The sequence below is a fragment of the Lepisma saccharinum genome, chromosome 4, assembly GCF_977018435.1.
Source record: "Lepisma saccharinum chromosome 4, izLepSacc3.1, whole genome shotgun sequence".
Taxonomy (NCBI): Eukaryota; Metazoa; Arthropoda; class Insecta; order Zygentoma; family Lepismatidae; genus Lepisma; species Lepisma saccharinum.
In genome coordinates, this window is record NC_139232.1 from 67,634,034 (window position 1) to 67,653,850 (window position 19,817).

The 19,817-nt window shown below is 40.1% G+C and overlaps 1 protein-coding gene across 3 annotated transcripts in view; it reads left to right on the top strand.

Moving 5' to 3' along the window:
• Window positions 1–19,817, top strand: part of LOC145986545 (7SK snRNA methylphosphate capping enzyme-like) — a 159,974-nt gene that overhangs the window by 131,049 nt on the left and 9,108 nt on the right. For 2 of the 3 annotated variants that reach the window (XM_083120671.1, XM_083120668.1), the window contains exon 2: window positions 17,344–17,705. In XM_083120671.1, coding sequence (XP_082976797.1) covers window positions 17,350–17,705 — 356 coding nt within the window. In that variant the 5' untranslated portion in view covers window positions 17,344–17,349. Of the gene's footprint in view, window positions 1–15,856; window positions 15,954–17,343; window positions 17,706–19,817 lie in introns of those variants that run through there. The other variant, XM_083120669.1, reaches the window with a different exon arrangement.

Genomic DNA, 19,817 nt, shown 5'->3' on the forward strand with positions numbered 1-19,817 from the left:
TGTACCCCCTTCTAATATTAGCAGGTTTAATGGGGCAGTCACTTTTCTACGGGGAAATTATACCCCCTCCTAATATAAGCAGGATTTAAGGGGGCAGTCACTTTTCTACGGGGAAATTGTACCCCCTCCTAATATAAGCAGGGTTTAAGGGGGCAGTCACTTTTCTACGGGGAATTTGTACCCCCTCCTAATATAAGCTGGATATAAGGAGGCAGTCACTTTTCTACGGGGAAATTGTACCCCCTTCTCATATTAGCAGGATTTAAAAGGGCAGTCACTTTTCTACGGGGAAATTATACCCCCTCCTAATATAAGCAGGATTTAAGGGGGCAGTCACTTTTCTACGGGGAAATTGTACCCCCTCCTAATATAAGCAGGGTTTAAGGGGGCAGTCACTTTTCTACGGGGAATTTGTACCCCCTCCTAATATAAGCTGGATATAAGGAGGCAGTCACTTTTCTACGGGGAAATTGTACCCCCTTCTCATATTAGCAGGATTTAAAAGGGCAGTCACTTTTCTACGGGGAAATTATACCCCTCCTAATATAAGCAGGATTTAAGGGGGCAGTCACTTTTCTACGGGGAATTTGTACCCCCTCCTAATATAAGCTGGATATAAGGGGGCAGTCACTTTTCTACGGGGAAATTGTACCTCCTTCTAATATTAGCAGGATTTAATAGGGCAGTCACTTTTCTACGGGGAAATTTTACCCCCTCCTAATATAAGCAGGGTTTAAGGGGGCAGTCTTTTTTCTACGGGGAATTTGTACCCCCTCCTAATATAAGCTGGATATAAGGGGGCAGTCACTTTTCTACGGGGAAATTGTACCCCCTTCTCATATTAGCAGGATTTAATAGGGCAGTCACTTTTCTACGGGGAAATTATACCCCCTCCTAATATAAGCAGGATTTTAACGGGCAGTCACTTTTCTACGGGGAAATTATACCCCCTCCTAATATAAGCAGGATTTTAACGGGCAGTCACTTTTCTACGGGGAAATTATACCCCCTCCTAATATAAGCAGGATTTAAGGGGGCAGTCAATTTTCTACGGGGAATTTGTACCCCCTCCTAATATAAGCAGGATATAAGGGGGCAGTCACTTTTCTACGGGGAAATTGTACCCCCTTCTCATATTAGCAGGATTTAATAGGGCAGTCACTTTTCTACGGGGAAATTATACCCCCTCCTAATATAAGCAGGATTTTAACGGGAAATCACTTTTCTACGGGGAAATTATACCCCCTCCTAATATAAGCAGGATTTAATAGGGCAGTCACTTTTCTACGGGGAAATTGTACCCCCTCCTAATATAAGCAGGGTTTAAGGGGGCAGTCACTTTTCTACGGGGATTTTGTACCCCCTCCTAATATAAGCAGGATATAAGGGGGCAGTCACTTTTCTACGGGGAAATTGTACCCCCTCCTAATTTAAGCAGGATTTAATAGGGCAGTCACTTTTCTACGGGGAAATTGTACCCCCTTCTCATATTAGCAGGATTTAAAAGGGCAGTCACTTTTCTACGGGGAAATAATACCCCCTCCTAATATAATCAGGATTTAAAGGGGCAGTCACTTTTCTACGGGGAAATTGTACCCCCTCCTAATATAAGCAGGATTTAAGGGGGCAGTCACTTTTCTACGGGGAATTTGTACTCCCTCGTAATATAAGCAGGATATAAGGGGGCAGTCACTTTTCTACGGGGAAATTGTACCCCCTCCTAATATAAGCAGGAATTAATAGGGCAGTCACTTTTCTACGGGGAATTTGTACCCCCTTCTAATATAAGCTGGATATAAAGGGGCAGTCACTTTTCTACGGAGAAATTGTACCCCCTTCTCATATTAGCAGGATTTAATAGGGCAGTCACTTTTCTACGGGGAAATTATACCCCCTTCTAATATAAGCAGGATTTTAACGGGCAGTCACTTTTCTACGGGGAAATTATACCCCCTCCTAATATAAGCAGGGTTTAAGGGGGCAGTCACTTTTTTACGGGGAATTTGTACCTCCTCCTAATATAAGCTGGATATAAGGGGGCAGTCACTTTTCTACGGTGAAATTGTACCCCCTTCTCATATTAGCAGGGTTTAATAGGGCAGTCACTTTTCTACGGGGAAATTATACCCCCTCCTAATATAAGCAGGATTTTAACGGGCAGTCACTTTTCTACGGGGAAATTATACCCCCTCCTAATATAAGCAGGATTTAAGGGGGCAGTCACTTTTCTACGGGGAATTTGTACTCCCTCGTAATATAAGCAGGATATAAGGGGGCAGTCACTTTTCTACGAGGAAATTGTACCCCCTTCTCATATTAGCAGGATTTAATAGGGCAGTCACTTTTCTACGGGGAAAATGTACCCCCTTCTCATATTAGCAGGATTTAATAGGGCACTCACTCTTCTACGGGGAAATTATACTCCCTCCTAATATAAGCAGGATTTAAAGGGGCAGTCACTTTTCTACGGGGAAATTATACCCCCTCCTAATATAAGCAGGAATAAAGGGGGCAGTCACTTTTCTATGGGGAATTTGTGCCCCCTCCTAATATAAGCAGGATATAAGGGGGCAGTCACTTTTCTACGGGGAAATTGTACCCCCTTCTAATATTAGCAGGATTTAATAAGGCAGTCACTTTTCTACGGGGAAATTATACCCCCTCCTAATATAAGCAATATTTAAGCGGGCAGTCACTTTTCTACGGGGAATTTGTACCCCCTCCTAATATTAGCAGGATATAAGGGGGCAGTCACTTTTCTACGGGGAAATTGTACCCCCTCCTAATATAAGCAGGAATTAATAGGGCAGTCACTTTTCTACGGGGAATTTGTACCCCCTTCTAATATAAGCTGGATATAAGGGGGCAGTCACTTTTCTACGGAGAAATTGTACCCCCTTCTCATATTAGCAGGATTTAATAGGGCAGTCACTTTTCTACGGGGAAATTATACCCCCTTCTAATATAAGCAGGATTTTAACGGGCAGTCACTTTTCTACGGGGAAATTATACCCCCTCTTAATATAAGCAGGATTTAAGGGGCAGTCACTTTTCTACGGGGAAATTGTACCCCCTCCTAATATAAGCAGGATTTAATAGGGCAGTCACTTTTCTACGGGGAAATTGTACCCCCTTCTCATATTAGCAGGATTTAAAAGGGCAGTCAGTTTTCTACGGGGAAATAATACCCCCACCTAATATAAGCAGGATTTAAAGGGGCAGTCACTTTTCTACGGGGAAATTGTACCCCCTCCTAATATAAGCAGGGTTTAAGGGGGCAGTCACTTTTCTACGGGGAATTTGTACCCCCTCCTAATATAAGCTGGATATAAGGAGGCAGTCACTTTTCTACGGGGAAATTGTACCCCCTTCTCATATTAGCAGGATTTAAAAGGGCAGTCACTTTTCTACGGGGAAATTATACCCCTCCTAATATAAGCAGGATTTAAGGGGGCAGTCACTTTTCTACGGGGAATTTGTACCCCCTCCTAATATAAGTTGGATATAAGGGGGCAGTCACTTTTCTACGGGGAAATTGTACCTCCTTCTAATATTAGCAGGATTTAATAGGGCAGTCACTTTTCTACGGGGAAATTTTACCCCCTCCTAATATAAGCAGGGTTTAAGGGGGCAGTCTTTTTTCTACGGGGAATTTGTACCCCCTCCTAATATAAGCTGGATATAAGGGGGCAGTCACTTTTCTACGGGGAAATTGTACCCCCTTCTAATATTAGCAGGTTTAATGGGGCAGTCACTTTTCTACGGGGAAATTATACCCCCTCCTAATATAAGCAGGATTTAAGGGGGCAGTCACTTTTCTACGGGGAAATTGTACCCCCTCCTAATATAAGCAGGGTTTAAGGGGGCAGTCACTTTTCTACGGGGAATTTGTACCCCCTCCTAATATAAGCTGGATATAAGGAGGCAGTCACTTTTCTACGGGGAAATTGTACCCCCTTCTCATATTAGCAGGATTTAAAAGGGCAGTCACTTTTCTACGGGGAAATTATACCCCCTCCTAATATAAGCAGGATTTAAGGGGGCAGTCACTTTTCTACGGGGAAATTGTACCCCCTCCTAATATAAGCAGGGTTTAAGGGGGCAGTCACTTTTCTACGGGGAATTTGTACCCCCTCCTAATATAAGCTGGATATAAGGAGGCAGTCACTTTTCTACGGGGAAATTGTACCCCCTTCTCATATTAGCAGGATTTAAAAGGGCAGTCACTTTTCTACGGGGAAATTATACCCCTCCTAATATAAGCAGGATTTAAGGGGGCAGTCACTTTTCTACGGGGAATTTGTACCCCCTCCTAATATAAGCTGGATATAAGGGGGCAGTCACTTTTCTACGGGGAAATTGTACCTCCTTCTAATATTAGCAGGATTTAATAGGGCAGTCACTTTTCTACGGGGAAATTTTACCCCCTCCTAATATAAGCAGGGTTTAAGGGGGCAGTCTTTTTTCTACGGGGAATTTGTACCCCCTCCTAATATAAGCTGGATATAAGGGGGCAGTCACTTTTCTACGGGGAAATTGTACCCCCTTCTCATATTAGCAGGATTTAATAGGGCAGTCACTTTTCTACGGGGAAATTATACCCCCTCCTAATATAAGCAGGATTTTAACGGGCAGTCACTTTTCTACGGGGAAATTATACCCCCTCCTAATATAAGCAGGATTTTAACGGGCAGTCACTTTTCTACGGGGAAATTATACCCCCTCCTAATATAAGCAGGATTTAAGGGGGCAGTCAATTTTCTACGGGGAATTTGTACCCCCTCCTAATATAAGCAGGATATAAGGGGGCAGTCACTTTTCTACGGGGAAATTGTACCCCCTTCTCATATTAGCAGGATTTAATAGGGCAGTCACTTTTCTACGGGGAAATTATACCCCCTCCTAATATAAGCAGGATTTTAACGGGAAATCACTTTTCTACGGGGAAATTATACCCCCTCCTAATATAAGCAGGATTTAATAGGGCAGTCACTTTTCTACGGGGAAATTGTACCCCCTCCTAATATAAGCAGGGTTTAAGGGGGCAGTCACTTTTCTACGGGGATTTTGTACCCCCTCCTAATATAAGCAGGATATAAGGGGGCAGTCACTTTTCTACGGGGAAATTGTACCCCCTCCTAATTTAAGCAGGATTTAATAGGGCAGTCACTTTTCTACGGGGAAATTGTACCCCCTTCTCATATTAGCAGGATTTAAAAGGGCAGTCACTTTTCTACGGGGAAATAATACCCCCTCCTAATATAATCAGGATTTAAAGGGGCAGTCACTTTTCTACGGGGAAATTGTACCCCCTCCTAATATAAGCAGGATTTAAGGGGGCAGTCACTTTTCTACGGGGAATTTGTACTCCCTCGTAATATAAGCAGGATATAAGGGGGCAGTCACTTTTCTACGGGGAAATTGTACCCCCTCCTAATATAAGCAGGAATTAATAGGGCAGTCACTTTTCTACGGGGAATTTGTACCCCCTTCTAATATAAGCTGGATATAAAGGGGCAGTCACTTTTCTACGGAGAAATTGTACCCCCTTCTCATATTAGCAGGATTTAATAGGGCAGTCACTTTTCTACGGGGAAATTATACCCCCTTCTAATATAAGCAGGATTTTAACGGGCAGTCACTTTTCTACGGGGAAATTATACCCCCTCCTAATATAAGCAGGGTTTAAGGGGGCAGTCACTTTTTTACGGGGAATTTGTACCTCCTCCTAATATAAGCTGGATATAAGGGGGCAGTCACTTTTCTACGGTGAAATTGTACCCCCTTCTCATATTAGCAGGGTTTAATAGGGCAGTCACTTTTCTACGGGGAAATTATACCCCCTCCTAATATAAGCAGGATTTTAACGGGCAGTCACTTTTCTACGGGGAAATTATACCCCCTCCTAATATAAGCAGGATTTAAGGGGGCAGTCACTTTTCTACGGGGAATTTGTACTCCCTCGTAATATAAGCAGGATATAAGGGGGCAGTCACTTTTCTACGAGGAAATTGTACCCCCTTCTCATATTAGCAGGATTTAATAGGGCAGTCACTTTTCTACGGGGAAAATGTACCCCCTTCTCATATTAGCAGGATTTAATAGGGCACTCACTCTTCTACGGGGAAATTATACTCCCTCCTAATATAAGCAGGATTTAAAGGGGCAGTCACTTTTCTACGGGGAAATTATACCCCCTCCTAATATAAGCAGGAATAAAGGGGGCAGTCACTTTTCTATGGGGAATTTGTGCCCCCTCCTAATATAAGCAGGATATAAGGGGGCAGTCACTTTTCTACGGGGAAATTGTACCCCCTTCTAATATTAGCAGGATTTAATAAGGCAGTCACTTTTCTACGGGGAAATTATACCCCCTCCTAATATAAGCAATATTTAAGCGGGCAGTCACTTTTCTACGGGGAATTTGTACCCCCTCCTAATATTAGCAGGATATAAGGGGGCAGTCACTTTTCTACGGGGAAATTGTACCCCCTCCTAATATAAGCAGGAATTAATAGGGCAGTCACTTTTCTACGGGGAATTTGTACCCCCTTCTAATATAAGCTGGATATAAGGGGGCAGTCACTTTTCTACGGAGAAATTGTACCCCCTTCTCATATTAGCAGGATTTAATAGGGCAGTCACTTTTCTACGGGGAAATTATACCCCCTTCTAATATAAGCAGGATTTTAACGGGCAGTCACTTTTCTACGGGGAAATTATACCCCCTCTTAATATAAGCAGGATTTAAGGGGCAGTCACTTTTCTACGGGGAAATTGTACCCCCTCCTAATATAAGCAGGATTTAATAGGGCAGTCACTTTTCTACGGGGAAATTGTACCCCCTTCTCATATTAGCAGGATTTAAAAGGGCAGTCAGTTTTCTACGGGGAAATAATACCCCCACCTAATATAAGCAGGATTTAAAGGGGCAGTCACTTTTCTACGGGGAAATTGTACCCCCTCCTAATATAAGCAGGGTTTAAGGGGGCAGTCACTTTTCTACGGGGAATTTGTACCCCCTCCTAATATAAGCAGGATATAAGGGGGCAGTCACTTTTCTACGGAGAAATTATACCCCCTCCTAATATAAGCAGGATTTAAGGGGGCAGTCACTTTTCTACGGGGAATTTGTACCCCCTCCTAATATAAGCAGGATATAAGGGGGCAGTCACTTTTCTACGGGGAAATTATACCCCCTCCTAATATAAGCAGGATTTAAGGGGGCAGTCACTTTTCTACGGGGAATTTGTACCCCCTCCTAATATAAGCAGGATATAAGGGGGCAGTCACTTTTCTACGGGGAAATTGTACCCCCTTCTCATATTAGCAGGATTTAATAGGGCAGTCACTTTTCTACGGGGAAATTGTACTCCCTTCTCATATTAGCAGGATTTAAAAGGGCAGTCACTTTTCTACGGGGAAATTATACCCCCTCCTAATGTAAGCAGGATTTAAAGGGGCAGTCACTTTTCTACGGGGAAATATTACCCCCTCCTAATATAAGCAGGGTTTAAGGGGGCAGTCACTTTTCTACGGGGAATTTGTACCCCCTCCTAATATAAGCAGGATTTAATTGGGCAGTCACTTTTCTACGGGGAAATTATACCCCCTCCTAATATAAGCAGGATTTTAACGGGCAGTCACTTTTCTACGGGGAAATTATACCCCCTCCTAATATAAGCAGGATTTAAGGGGGCAGTCACTTTTCTACGGGGAAATTGTACCCCCTCCTAATATAAGCAGGGTTTAAGGGGGCAGTCACTTTTCTACGGGGAATTTGTACCCCCTCCTAATATAAGCAGGATTTAATAGGGCAGTCACTTTTCTACGGGGAAATTATACCCCCTCCTAATATAAGCAGGATTTTAACGGGCAGTCACTTTTCTACGGGGAAATTATACCCCCTCCTAATATAAGCAGGATTTAAGGGGGCAGTCACTTTTCTACGGGGAAATTATACCCCCTCCTAATATAAGCAGGATTTAAAAGGGCAGTCACTTTTCTACGGGGAAATTGTACCCCCTCCTAATATAAGCAGGGTTTAAGGGGGCAGTCACTTTTCTACGGGGAATTTGTACCCCCTCCTAATATAAGCAGGATTTAATAGGGCAGTCACTTTTCTACGGGGAAATTATACCCCCTCCTAATATAAGCAGGATTTTAACGGGCAGTCACTTTTCTACGGGGAAATTATACCCCCTCCTAATATAAGCAGGATTTAAGGGGGCAGTCACTTTTCTACGGGGAAATTGTACCCCCTCCTAATATAAGCAGGATTTAATTGGGCAGTCACTTTTCTACGGGGATTTTGTACCCCCTCTTTTAAGTGGGAATTGACAGGCAGTCATTTTTCTACGGGGATATTTTACCCCCTGCTTAATTGACGGGAACTGAAAAGGGCAGTCATTTTTCTCTGTAGAAAATTGACTGTACAGTCATTTTTCTACGGAGTCCAAATTCCCCGTCACGAAGACGGGGAATTCGGACTGCGTAGAAAATTGACTGTACAGTCACTTTTCTACGGAGTCCAAATTCCCCGTTACACCGGCACTGCAATCGCTCGTTCATCGCGAATTGTGTGTTCCGTGGATCGTAGGAAACATCAAAGGGATGGTGAGGGCGTGTGGTGCAGAAGATTGGGGGCTGATTTCCGTGACCGGTGGAAATTTCTGTGCTAACAACATGGCCACTGCTCGCGCTCAGTAATAGCAGTGCTTTCTGTTCGCGTGAAAATGGAATTGTGATGCATTATCCAACGGTTAATAGGGTAAAAGGAACTCAATCTAGTAACGTTTCGGAGCCTCCAACCCTATCTCATTCTGAAAATTCCAAATTACAGCCTTTCGAGTTAAGTCCACTTTATGCACAGATAGGCTAGTCGGGACTGCATCTACAGTTTAAAGTGGGATACGAAACCACTATGTGGCTCCACCGTGTATCCAACCCGGAACCCCTTGATTATAAGTGACGACATTACCACTTCACCACCGGGGAAGCACTATAGCTTTTCGAGCTGGTGACCCTGCACTAGAGTATATAAGGTTTTCCGAATCAATTATATCTTCTCGATATATTGTTCCAGCGATACTGTGTTTGGTGAAACACGATATTCCACCCACATATCGTGTTCACCACCGTTTTCGTACTATTTGTCAGCCATGCTTTCTAAGTGAGTTCGTTAGTTTAGTGAGTATAGTTTAACTAAAATCATGAAATATCCAGAATGGCTTACATTGCGTAAGCGAGAATTAGAATTACATTCCTACAGGGTCTTTCACTATAAAAGGTTGATCCGGTAAAGGGTTTATTACAGAAGTGTTAATTATTGTAGAAAGATCAAACTGTGGGACAACATACCTGAAGACAGCAATATGAATTACACCAAGCGCCGTGCTGGGACATCTTCCAGTCCTGTCTCACTTCGGACAAGCCCTCGGAGTTATTTGCAAATTTCTTCGTGAACAGAATAAATTCGAAAAGACCCTGATCACCTCGGTCTCCAGATCTGACCCCTAACTTTTTCATTTAGTTGGGAATGATGGAGCGAGTGTGCGGCAATAACACACACAAGTTGAACGATCTGAAGTATAACATCACCACCGAAATGGCCATCGTCACTCCAGGTATGCTCCTGCAATCTTTGCCAATACAAGACGCGTTGCCCAGTGTTTGCATCAGAAAGGAGGATTTTTCCAGCATTTGCTGTAGTGACTGGCAGGTCTAACTAATAGTGAAACATCCTGTATATGCAGTGGATGCAGCTTTTGCTAATTTTTTAGGTCTCTGACGGTGAGAATGGTTCTTTGAAACTAAGTCAATTTTAACGACTTTATTGATAGATATCGCGTTTCGTCGTGTTGTCCAACTTATGTTCAGACAAGTTAATCGGGACTGTACAATGCGCCGAGTATCGAACCTGGTTTTATTTTATTTTTACTTAGAATGAAAAACTTCGATTCCCCATCAGGCAAAGAAAAATCTAGGTAACTCGAATTCAAACGCAGGCTTATTTTTGTACAGGCTCGCTAATCGAGCGACCAATCACAGAACGAATAAGGTAATCTACAGCTTTGAGCGCGCGCATCCTGTGTGAATTTGCAATGGACATCTGATCGACAGTAGTAATAAGTTGTTCTACTCACTCCCTCCCACCTCTTTCTCCTCTGCACGGAACGGGAGGGAAAAGTAGGTGACTGACACAGCAGTCGGTCGACAAACAGAATCGATTGCAAAGAGAAGCACGATGCCGGCTAACATGAAAGTCTCGGAAACGGGAAAAAGAAGTTTCACCCTTGAAATAACATCCGCCTTGATTTGATCGAAGTAGTTGCTGCAAGAATGTAGTCAAACGTTAGATTCTTTTCTCCCCACGCAGCGTTTCAACCACATTTTCCTTCCGCCCTTGCCTGTTTATTGCTTCTCATTTTGGGCGGAAGAGGAAAGTTGGTCCATCCGTCTCACGGGGTTTTATACGCGGGAGGGAAACGGCTGTGAATAGGCGATGAGATTGGACTTGAACTCTGATTGCTGGCCGCCGGAATAAAACCTCAGCCGTAAAGTGCGAATTAGAGAACAAAAGAAATGCAGTTTAGAACCTTTCGGAGGGCGGGAAGGGAGGCATACCTTGTGTAAAGAAATGTCATAGAAATGAAACTCGAGTCTTGTAAAAAGCATCTTAAAACCAAGGCAAGACGTATAAACTTCGATTCTCCGGAAGAATGCATTGGCGTGGCCATGCAGGCTCTCAGCGGTCCAGGAACCCTCTCGAAATTTGGAAGAAAAATAAATATCTATTCTGTGAAGGTGTTTGCGCAAAGACTGTGACACACCTTTCTTCGTAAACAGAATAATTTCTAAAGGACCCTGTCCACCTCGATCCCCAGATCTGACCCCTGATTTTTCCTTTGGGGAGTGATAGAGAGGGTGTACGTAAACAACCCACAAACGTTGGACGATGTCAAGCCGTGATCTTGAAAGTCATTCTTCTATGATTTATGCAGAAATTTTATATTTGGAAGCAACTAACAATAAAAGTATGAAAATATATATCCGAAGCGACTAATGAATTGACTTGGACGAGCGTGTTCAGTACACCCAACAAGTTTTGACCAAAGGTCTTAACGACTGCTGCAACTCCGTCTATCGTTACTCCATAACTCTAAAAATGTCAAATGAAAATGTACCCTAGGGCTAGTATCGAGACCGAGATGCTCGTGTAAAAATCCAGACGAGACCTTCGGTTTTCGGTACCAAATTTAGTTTACTATACGACTTCAGCATATATACCTTATAATTTATCGATCAGTCGTTATTTTATTTATAGTAAGTACAGAGGTAATATATTAGTGACAAATAGCGAGCCTGTACTACGTGGTTGCATATATATATATATATATATATATATATATATATATATATATATATTCAGGATAAAATTTAGTTTTTCGAGGGCTCGTTGCGTCGTAACTAGGCGTCAAATAGAAAATCGTTCAGAAATGGTGTTTGCCATGCCCTGTACGCTGCGAATATTTTTCTGTGACACGCTGTATATGATGTTTATACTATACAGGTACGTTTCGAGATTCGGGATCGAGACAGGCATTTACAATTAAAATTGATGAGATTTTCATGCCCATATGATTTTTTTGCTGAGCCATGACCTGTCTTGCATCGTTATTGGTTATAGTACGTATTGTGCCAAGCTAGGACCAAGAATTGAATCGAATTGTTGTTTTAAGTTCACTTTATGCACAGAAAGACTAATCTGGGCTGGACCTACAGTTTCAAGTGGTATCCGAACCATTATGTGCCTTCACCGGGTATCGATCCCGGTATCCCTTGATTACAAGGTGATGACGCGACCACTGCGCCATCTGGGAGGCCCGGTAGGACAAAAAACGGAAGAAAGCTACATACCGCGTTATTTCGATCAACTGTATTGGTAAAGTGAATAAGAAAGATTTGAAACAAAAGTAATTATTTTGGTTAATGGAACTAGTTCTTCGAATTACAGACATAGACACAGTCCCACCAGCACCTCCTTTGGGCACGCTCATTCCGTGTATGTAATATTAATAGTTACCAAAGGACTATTAGCAATAACAGTAATGGAAGGGCATAGAGTCCTTAATCCACTACACTGCTTCTACTTCAGGATTGCAGTCTATTTCTTGCATCTCGTGTTCTAGCAAGCGTATCTTGTATCACCCCTTCCCTCTTTCAGAACATGCATCATCCACTTCCGAATCGTGTTATCTTCAGACACTTCCTTCAACTCTTCTCCCTCAGAGTTGCAGGTCTCCCTTATCGCACAATGCGAGAGCAACCTTGTGAACTGACGTCACCGCGAAATGCTTTCATTGTTACGCTAAATGCCTAAGTTGTTAGGTTAGGTTTAATTCTCTTAACGTAATAATATTTTTGCCATGTATTTATGCTAAGGGAACAAAATCTAACAGACCTAAACTAATAACGTAGCCATTCCTCGTCTGACGCCAGAACACGAAGTTTGTCTAGCGCTGTGCTATAAGGGAGACCCCAGGGCTGCACAGTCGGAAGCAACATCTCCATAGTTGAATGTGCAGAGTATCCGAACCATGGATTGGATTGATTTGGTGTTTTAAGTCCACTTTATGCACAGTTAGGCTAATCGGGACTGGACCTACAGTTTAAAGTGGAATCCGAACCACTATGTACCTCCACCGGGTATCGAACCCGGGACCCCTTGATTACAAGCCGAGGACGCTACCACTGCGCCATTGGGGAGGCCGAGTATCCGAACCAGACGAACGGGCCAGAACGAATCTTTATTTTCTTTACGTCGTAAGAGTTTAACGTGGTAAGAGTAATTTTCTTTAAAGAGATGATTTTCCAATTTCTGTGTGGAGCTGGAAACTTGAAGAAATGAGCTCAGAAGTCTAGCCACTGTCTGTCTTCTTGTCACTGGAGCATTGCGTTTTGCAAGCTTTGTTTTACTGCTTCACAAGCTTCATTTTCCAGAATAATTAGTGGTTAGCAAACGTCCTCTTTTCCCGGACATGCCCTACATTCTTGTTTTACGTCCAGCATCCGGGGGAAATTTGAATAAATTCGTAAATACCCTATATTTTGAACATCGCGTAATATGCATTATGAAAATAAGCCTTATTTTGTTGCAGAAACAGAAAACCTCAAAAACCGCCTCTTCGGAGATGTTTCCTGGCAAACACATGTAATAGGGTTATTGATTTTAAGTCTGCTAATTTTGTACTCAAGAATTCATTAGTTTTGAACTGAAAAATATGCCAATTTCACATTAGTTGATACATTTCCTAACAATGTACCCATATGTATGTAATGTACTGTGAATATCATTGTGTCCTATATACTATACGACAGTGTACCGTACGTTTTGCTTACAGCGATCTTATGGTAGCCCTAAGATTAATATAAAACGCCGGCTCCGTGGTGGAGTGGTTAGCATACCGCGCTACGACGCCAGGATATGGGTCTCTGGTTCGAATCCAGGTCTGGGATTGGGTGTTCTTTGTGAGTGTCCCTTCGTCAATTAAATCATATCATCACTCATCCTCATCTTCGCCTCGAGTAGCCAAAAGTGGCAGAAAAACGAAGTAAAATAAAATCAATCAATCAATATAAATTTTTTGAAGTTGGAAATAATATTTTTCGGTTTCATAAATCCCGACGTTTAATCCGTTTAATTCTTTAAAAAAAGAGCAACTTGTTACACGACGTTTGTTTGTTCTGCCTTGGTTTTCCATTATCCGATCGCCTCCGCCTTCTCTCCGAGCCCCGTGATTGGCCGAAAGACGGCTGTTTTGTTCGAGAGAGATAAAAGACAGCTTGCGCCACACGCCGTGCGAAATAAATAACTCAGGAGCGTGTTCTGCAGTATTGTCTTCAATCTAGATGCTGAATGGGCTCATCACGCCAGAACACCAGATAGAAATGGACTTCCTGCAGCAACATTTGAAACTCTGAAAACAGGTTCTTGCGAGTTGATTCCCAATTGCTCCTAGAAGGCGACGAAGTGGAATTTGTCCGAAAATGAAAAAGCTCGGTGCTTTAAAGTTTCCGTACTCGATGGATTTCTCATCAGTTGAACGGGTAGGTATGGTATTGATCGTTTAGGAGAATGATTTGGTTCGTTAGGTCGTAAACCCACCCGGGCAACGGCTTCAAAAGAAATTTGGATTGTTTGGGAGTAACACGCTGTGCGTTTCTGGTTACAATGATGATACGCGCAGATGACGTTCACTGGAAGTCGGTCGATGTATGCGCTGATGAGTCCTCGATCCTGGAAGCTTCTAGACCCCTCTCTGTGCCTGGATATTGTTGCCAAGATACAAGATAGCGTTACCGTTAGGATACTGTACGTACGTGACAGCCAATATGTATCTGTGTATGCCAACTTTCTCCACATACGAGTATATTAGGAACTACTTGCAGGCAGACGTGGCTCTGTGACAGACAACACACCTATGTGTGCATTACCTTTCTATCTTAATGGCAAATATATTTTAAGTTTAGTTCTTCCTTCATGTACGCATACAATACGTCATACCGCATAATCACCGCAGAAATTGAAAAATCACATGGTTCTCATATGCATCACAATTCAAGAATACCTATGTGGAATCAAATATGACGCTGATTTAATGTTTGCCCTTTGAAAGCAACTATTTTTCAAGTCTTGTGCCGAGTGTAGGACACTAATAAGATAAGAAAATACATGATGCCATTTCATCGTCATTCCACAGACTATGACAAATTAAAAATTATATTGTTTTCAATCATCATCATCGAAGAAAGCATACCACAGCCTTGATTGTATTCACTTCCGAATATATAAACGATTTCGTAACTTCTTACTGTTACAGTGTGTTTCAAAAAGTCGTGACCCCTAGTTTTGATATAACGAGTAACAATTTCATGAATATTAAAAAGGTGTTCACTGTTGGTGTTTTTTTCTTCTAAACTTCATCCATCGATTTCTTACCTCTATACTTTACTTGGCACAATACGGATTATTCGGGAAGTTAATGGCATGGGATCAGGTGTAAGTTTTTCCAAAATTCACAAAACGACGAGAAAGAGATCCCAAAATGAGCAGTGGCATAATTTGGACTTTGACGATTGGTGTCAGGCGATACTGTAATTTGGAACAAACGACCCTTGTATGTAGAAGTAATGATTATGTGGACAACATGGAAAACTATTATTTTAGCAAAATTTAACCTAGCTTAAACACTGGACGTTTAAATATATTTGCCCACATAGCCTATGTCTTTTTTGAGAAATCAGTGAGTGGGAAAGTATAGGGGTGGACATTTAAATTCTCTGCGGGTACAGTCGCTGTAAGAGTAGTTAGCTATATTGCTACAGCGCCAGGGGGTGCCTGGGGTCGAATCCCGGTCTGAGCATGGGTGTCCAGCAGTTCCATCATATCATTTACCCATTTTCTTGGCGATTAGTCAAAAGTGGCAGAAAAGCTAAGTACAATAAAGCAAATTAATCGGTAATTAGCTAGCTTTTTTTTTTTGTTCAATGGGGGTCTGGTCCCCTGCTCCCCTCTTGCGTCGTTACTGCACCGAGCTGACTGCCTTACTGCAGTAGAAGTACATCAAGCGCCGATTGAATGTGAAAAAAATGATAATCTCCATAGCGAAATAGATTCGGGTTTAGAATAGGACTTCTCAAAGCTTAACATATCGCAGCATAGATCCATCTTTTTGTCCAGGGCAGCAACTAACGATCGACATTAAATGATCTATCTAGCTCGGAAATCATGTGGATCTACAGCTGGTTTGATTTTTAAATATTATGGAATAATCTGTCGATGTGCGAAGGGGGGAAAAAGCAAGTACAATAAATCCAATCCAAATATTGATTTCCTTGATATTTTCGGAATGGAGCTGGATTTTAAAAAAGCTGTCAGAATGATATGCAAGGTGGTGTACTTCGTAATATTATTGTATCATTTCAAAACTTGTTTAAGCAGTCTGTGAAAAATAGGTTTATTTTTAGTAATATCCAAATTCTAAAAGAAGAATTTGAAGTTAAATATTTGTTTATTTCGTTAATGACTTTACTTATTTTTCATTAGACATATTGAAACATGAATTTTGTTCTAAGGATTGAAGGTTACAATTATTACAAACATCAGTAATTTTTATTTATGCTACAAAATGTATGCAAATTCATTTTACTTGTCAAGTTATAAATTTCCATTCATAGAACAAGGAAGAGTTGTATTGCTCCTTACATTATCCATTTCCATTAATAGAACAAAGAAGAGTTGTATTGCTCCTTACATTATTTAAACTTTTTTAAAAGAACTATGTGTATGGCAGGTAGATCTCTGACTTAATTGATATAATAGTCATCCCATTTATCACAAATTTCTAATAAAGCAATTGTGGCAAATGCAGTGGTACTAACATCAAATTATGTTGGGGTGAGGGGGGAGATGGACATACACACACAGAGAGAAGAAAGTGCCTTGTCCCCCATAATCTGTACCTATAGGCAGATGCCTTGTTAATTTGATTATAGCTAAGAAACTCACTGAGATATTCTTGCACTGTAGCCATATATTTTGTCTCTGGATCTTACGGATTTATTATACACATTATGAAGTTTATATACCTCGGTATAGTGCAATTTATATACATAGGATGCCCATTGATAGGTCAGCAGTTTAATGCAAACATACATTCATTATACACTTATATTTTTGTAAAATAAAAGTAGGCTACCAAATTATGAACACAAGCTGAATTTTATAAGTTCGACATCGGTAGCATTTTCTTTTCAATAATTCTAGTTAAAACCTGATGTAATGTTTTGGAAAAGCATAAATGTTTTGTTAAAATATTTTTTGAAACTTTTTCAACCTTGAAAGAAAAAATACAGTGATAAAATATGTTTAAATAAACTTGGTGTTTATTAGAAATCCAATTTATATAATATTGCTTTAATTTATGTATATCTAGGGTTATCAGATGCGCTTTATTTCCAGGACATGTACTTCATTTTGTTCATTGCATAGTAAGCAATAAGTCGTTCTATTGGAGAAACACGAAAAATATGACTCGAGGGATAAATATGCTAGAAAACACATGTAGTAGTGTTGTTGATTATGGGCTAACTGTGGAACAAATTCATTATTTTTTAAAAGGAATATGTGGAAGCCTAACATTATTTATAGTCTATTTCCTGAAATTTTATGTTGTGAATTATTTTTCATGCATTTTTATTTAGTTCTACATTTTGGGATGTATGCATTAATGAATTGTGTATATTGAATCATAATCTAAATATATTTTTATTTTCTTACAGATAGCAATGGCTTCCACTCAAGTTGAAAGACCAGGAGGAGTTAATATTAAAGAAGACAGAAATGTCCAGAAAAAGGTTCAGTTTGAGCAACAAAGAGCTGCACATGAAAGGTTTAAAAGGAGGTGCACAATTCCAGTTCCAGGTCAATCGTCTTGCAAGAAGCTAAAATGTGAGAACAATGGGTGTCATCATAAATTTGGGCGTAAGCGCTCACACAGCTTCAGCTGTGGCAATGGAAAGTTCTTGCATCCTTATAAAAGAAGGAAAAAGGAGGAGATGGTGCCACCAACAAAGTTCCTGCTGGGTGGAAATATATGTGACCCGTTAAATCTGAATAGCTTGCAAGATGAAGAAGTAAACAGGTATGTTTGCATTTGCTCAGAATTTTATCTTTGTTGCTATTTGCTTATTTGAAATTAGTGTCATTTTTATCTTGCATTAATGAACACGACCATAAATACCCATACCTTTAGAGGAGTTTTATTCATGGTTTTTCAACATATAAAATAATTAAGTGTTTTAACTTCCTTGTACAAAACTTCGGCTGTAGAGCATCATAAATATTACCTGGCAAATTGTCCACCACTACAGTCGCAGTCAATTTGTGTCACAAAATAAGAGATTTAAGCATTGAGAGAGAGAGTGCCAATGGAGCAGTTAATCTTTGCACCAACAGCAGTATTCCATGCTTTAAGAAACCCATAGAATGTAACTGAAAGATAAATAAAACAGTGGTGGACAATTTGCCTGGTACTATTTACATATCTTACTGCACAACTTTTACAAACATAAACTTTTGTGATACACTTCTTTTCCTGTCAAATCCAATGTTAGCTTGATATTTACTGAGTACTGTTTTGTGGGTGAAGAAATAGTGGTCACTGACTTAATTAAAGCATAGCAATAGAACCACACAAAACTAAAACCAAACCATTTATCAATATGAGAAATTATTCAGGAATGTTGGAAGAAATATGTTTTAACTTTTTAATTTGTAAATTTGTTAATGATCATTAAGTCTTAACATTTAAAATATCTCAGTTATGCTTGAAATCAGTATGTGATTATTTTATGAGAGGTGGGATGGACTTAGTGGATTAACTATTTTAATAATGCTTTAAGTGTTTGCCAGTAGCTGCCCAGAAAAGTATTTAGTATAGATTATCATTAATTAAAACCTCACACACAGTATCTTTTTACCTACGTATTATACATGCTTATAATTGGGCATTATTTGCTTAAAACCTAATTTTGATATCAAATGAAACATGAATCAACAGTATTCCAAGTTAAATTCTAAAATGAAATAAATAAGGAAGTAAGATTTTGACTTACATGATGATTCTGTAAAAAAGTACAAAAGTACATTACACAAACCTATATGTAAATAAAACAGTAGTTCAAGAGGTTTCACCCTATGCAGATGATGTTACATCTTGTTACATATAACAATTGCCATTAATTATACAGGGTGTGACAGGTAAACTTGATGGTTTTGAAATTAAAATACAAGTGAGATATTTTTGCGAGATGATTTATTACCATACTACACTGTATCTAAAGGCATTTAACTCATGACACAACAAGAGTTATTTTTACATATTGAACTGTAACTCTTTATACAGTCTTCAGCACACTGTACAGTCAGTCATTCTTAGGACACTGACATGTTTACATAACAGTCACTGAGAAACTTTCAACAATAGTGTGATACTCTTGTTCAACTTTTCCTGGAAGTTCTCTTCAGAAAATAAGTTGTTGTCTGAAGTTTGTTACCCACAACTTCACAGAATTACGACAAAGAACACTGTTGTTACAATTAATGTTGACGTGATTTTGCAACCATAGGCTTGACACAAGCCAATTGCATCATAATGTATGATGACACATTGTAATAAAGCAAGTAATAATAACCACACTAACACTGTACATGTCTTTATTTAAATACAATAATTTAATTATTTAAATGCAATTATTTAACATTTACCCATTATCTAGTTGATTTCTATTGGTTAGTGATTATTAACATTCTAAACATTCAATACAACTTTCAATGTTACTTTTGTATAATAGATGGTTGATTGCTTGCAATTGCCACCAATATGTACTAATGTACCAGTATGATAATATGTACTAAAAAAATAAATCTAATGTTTGATTATGCATGTTCGTATTCCAGTTGATAGTCTGTATCATATATTAACTGTGGATGCTGATGAAATGACAAAAGATCATGAATAATTGTCGATGAACTAGCATAATGTAATACATGGAGGTACCAGTCTGTTATAGGGAAAACACATTTCACTCGTCCATTTAGTCTTTTTTTACATTCGTACTTACCTATTATGCATTGCGAAACATTATTTAAGGTGGGATTTTGCTTTTTTCACTGAAATAATTGTAATTTTTCACATTACGAGTATTCATTGTTCATTTCTTTTTCGCTTCTGTTACACGCAATATGGCGGGCA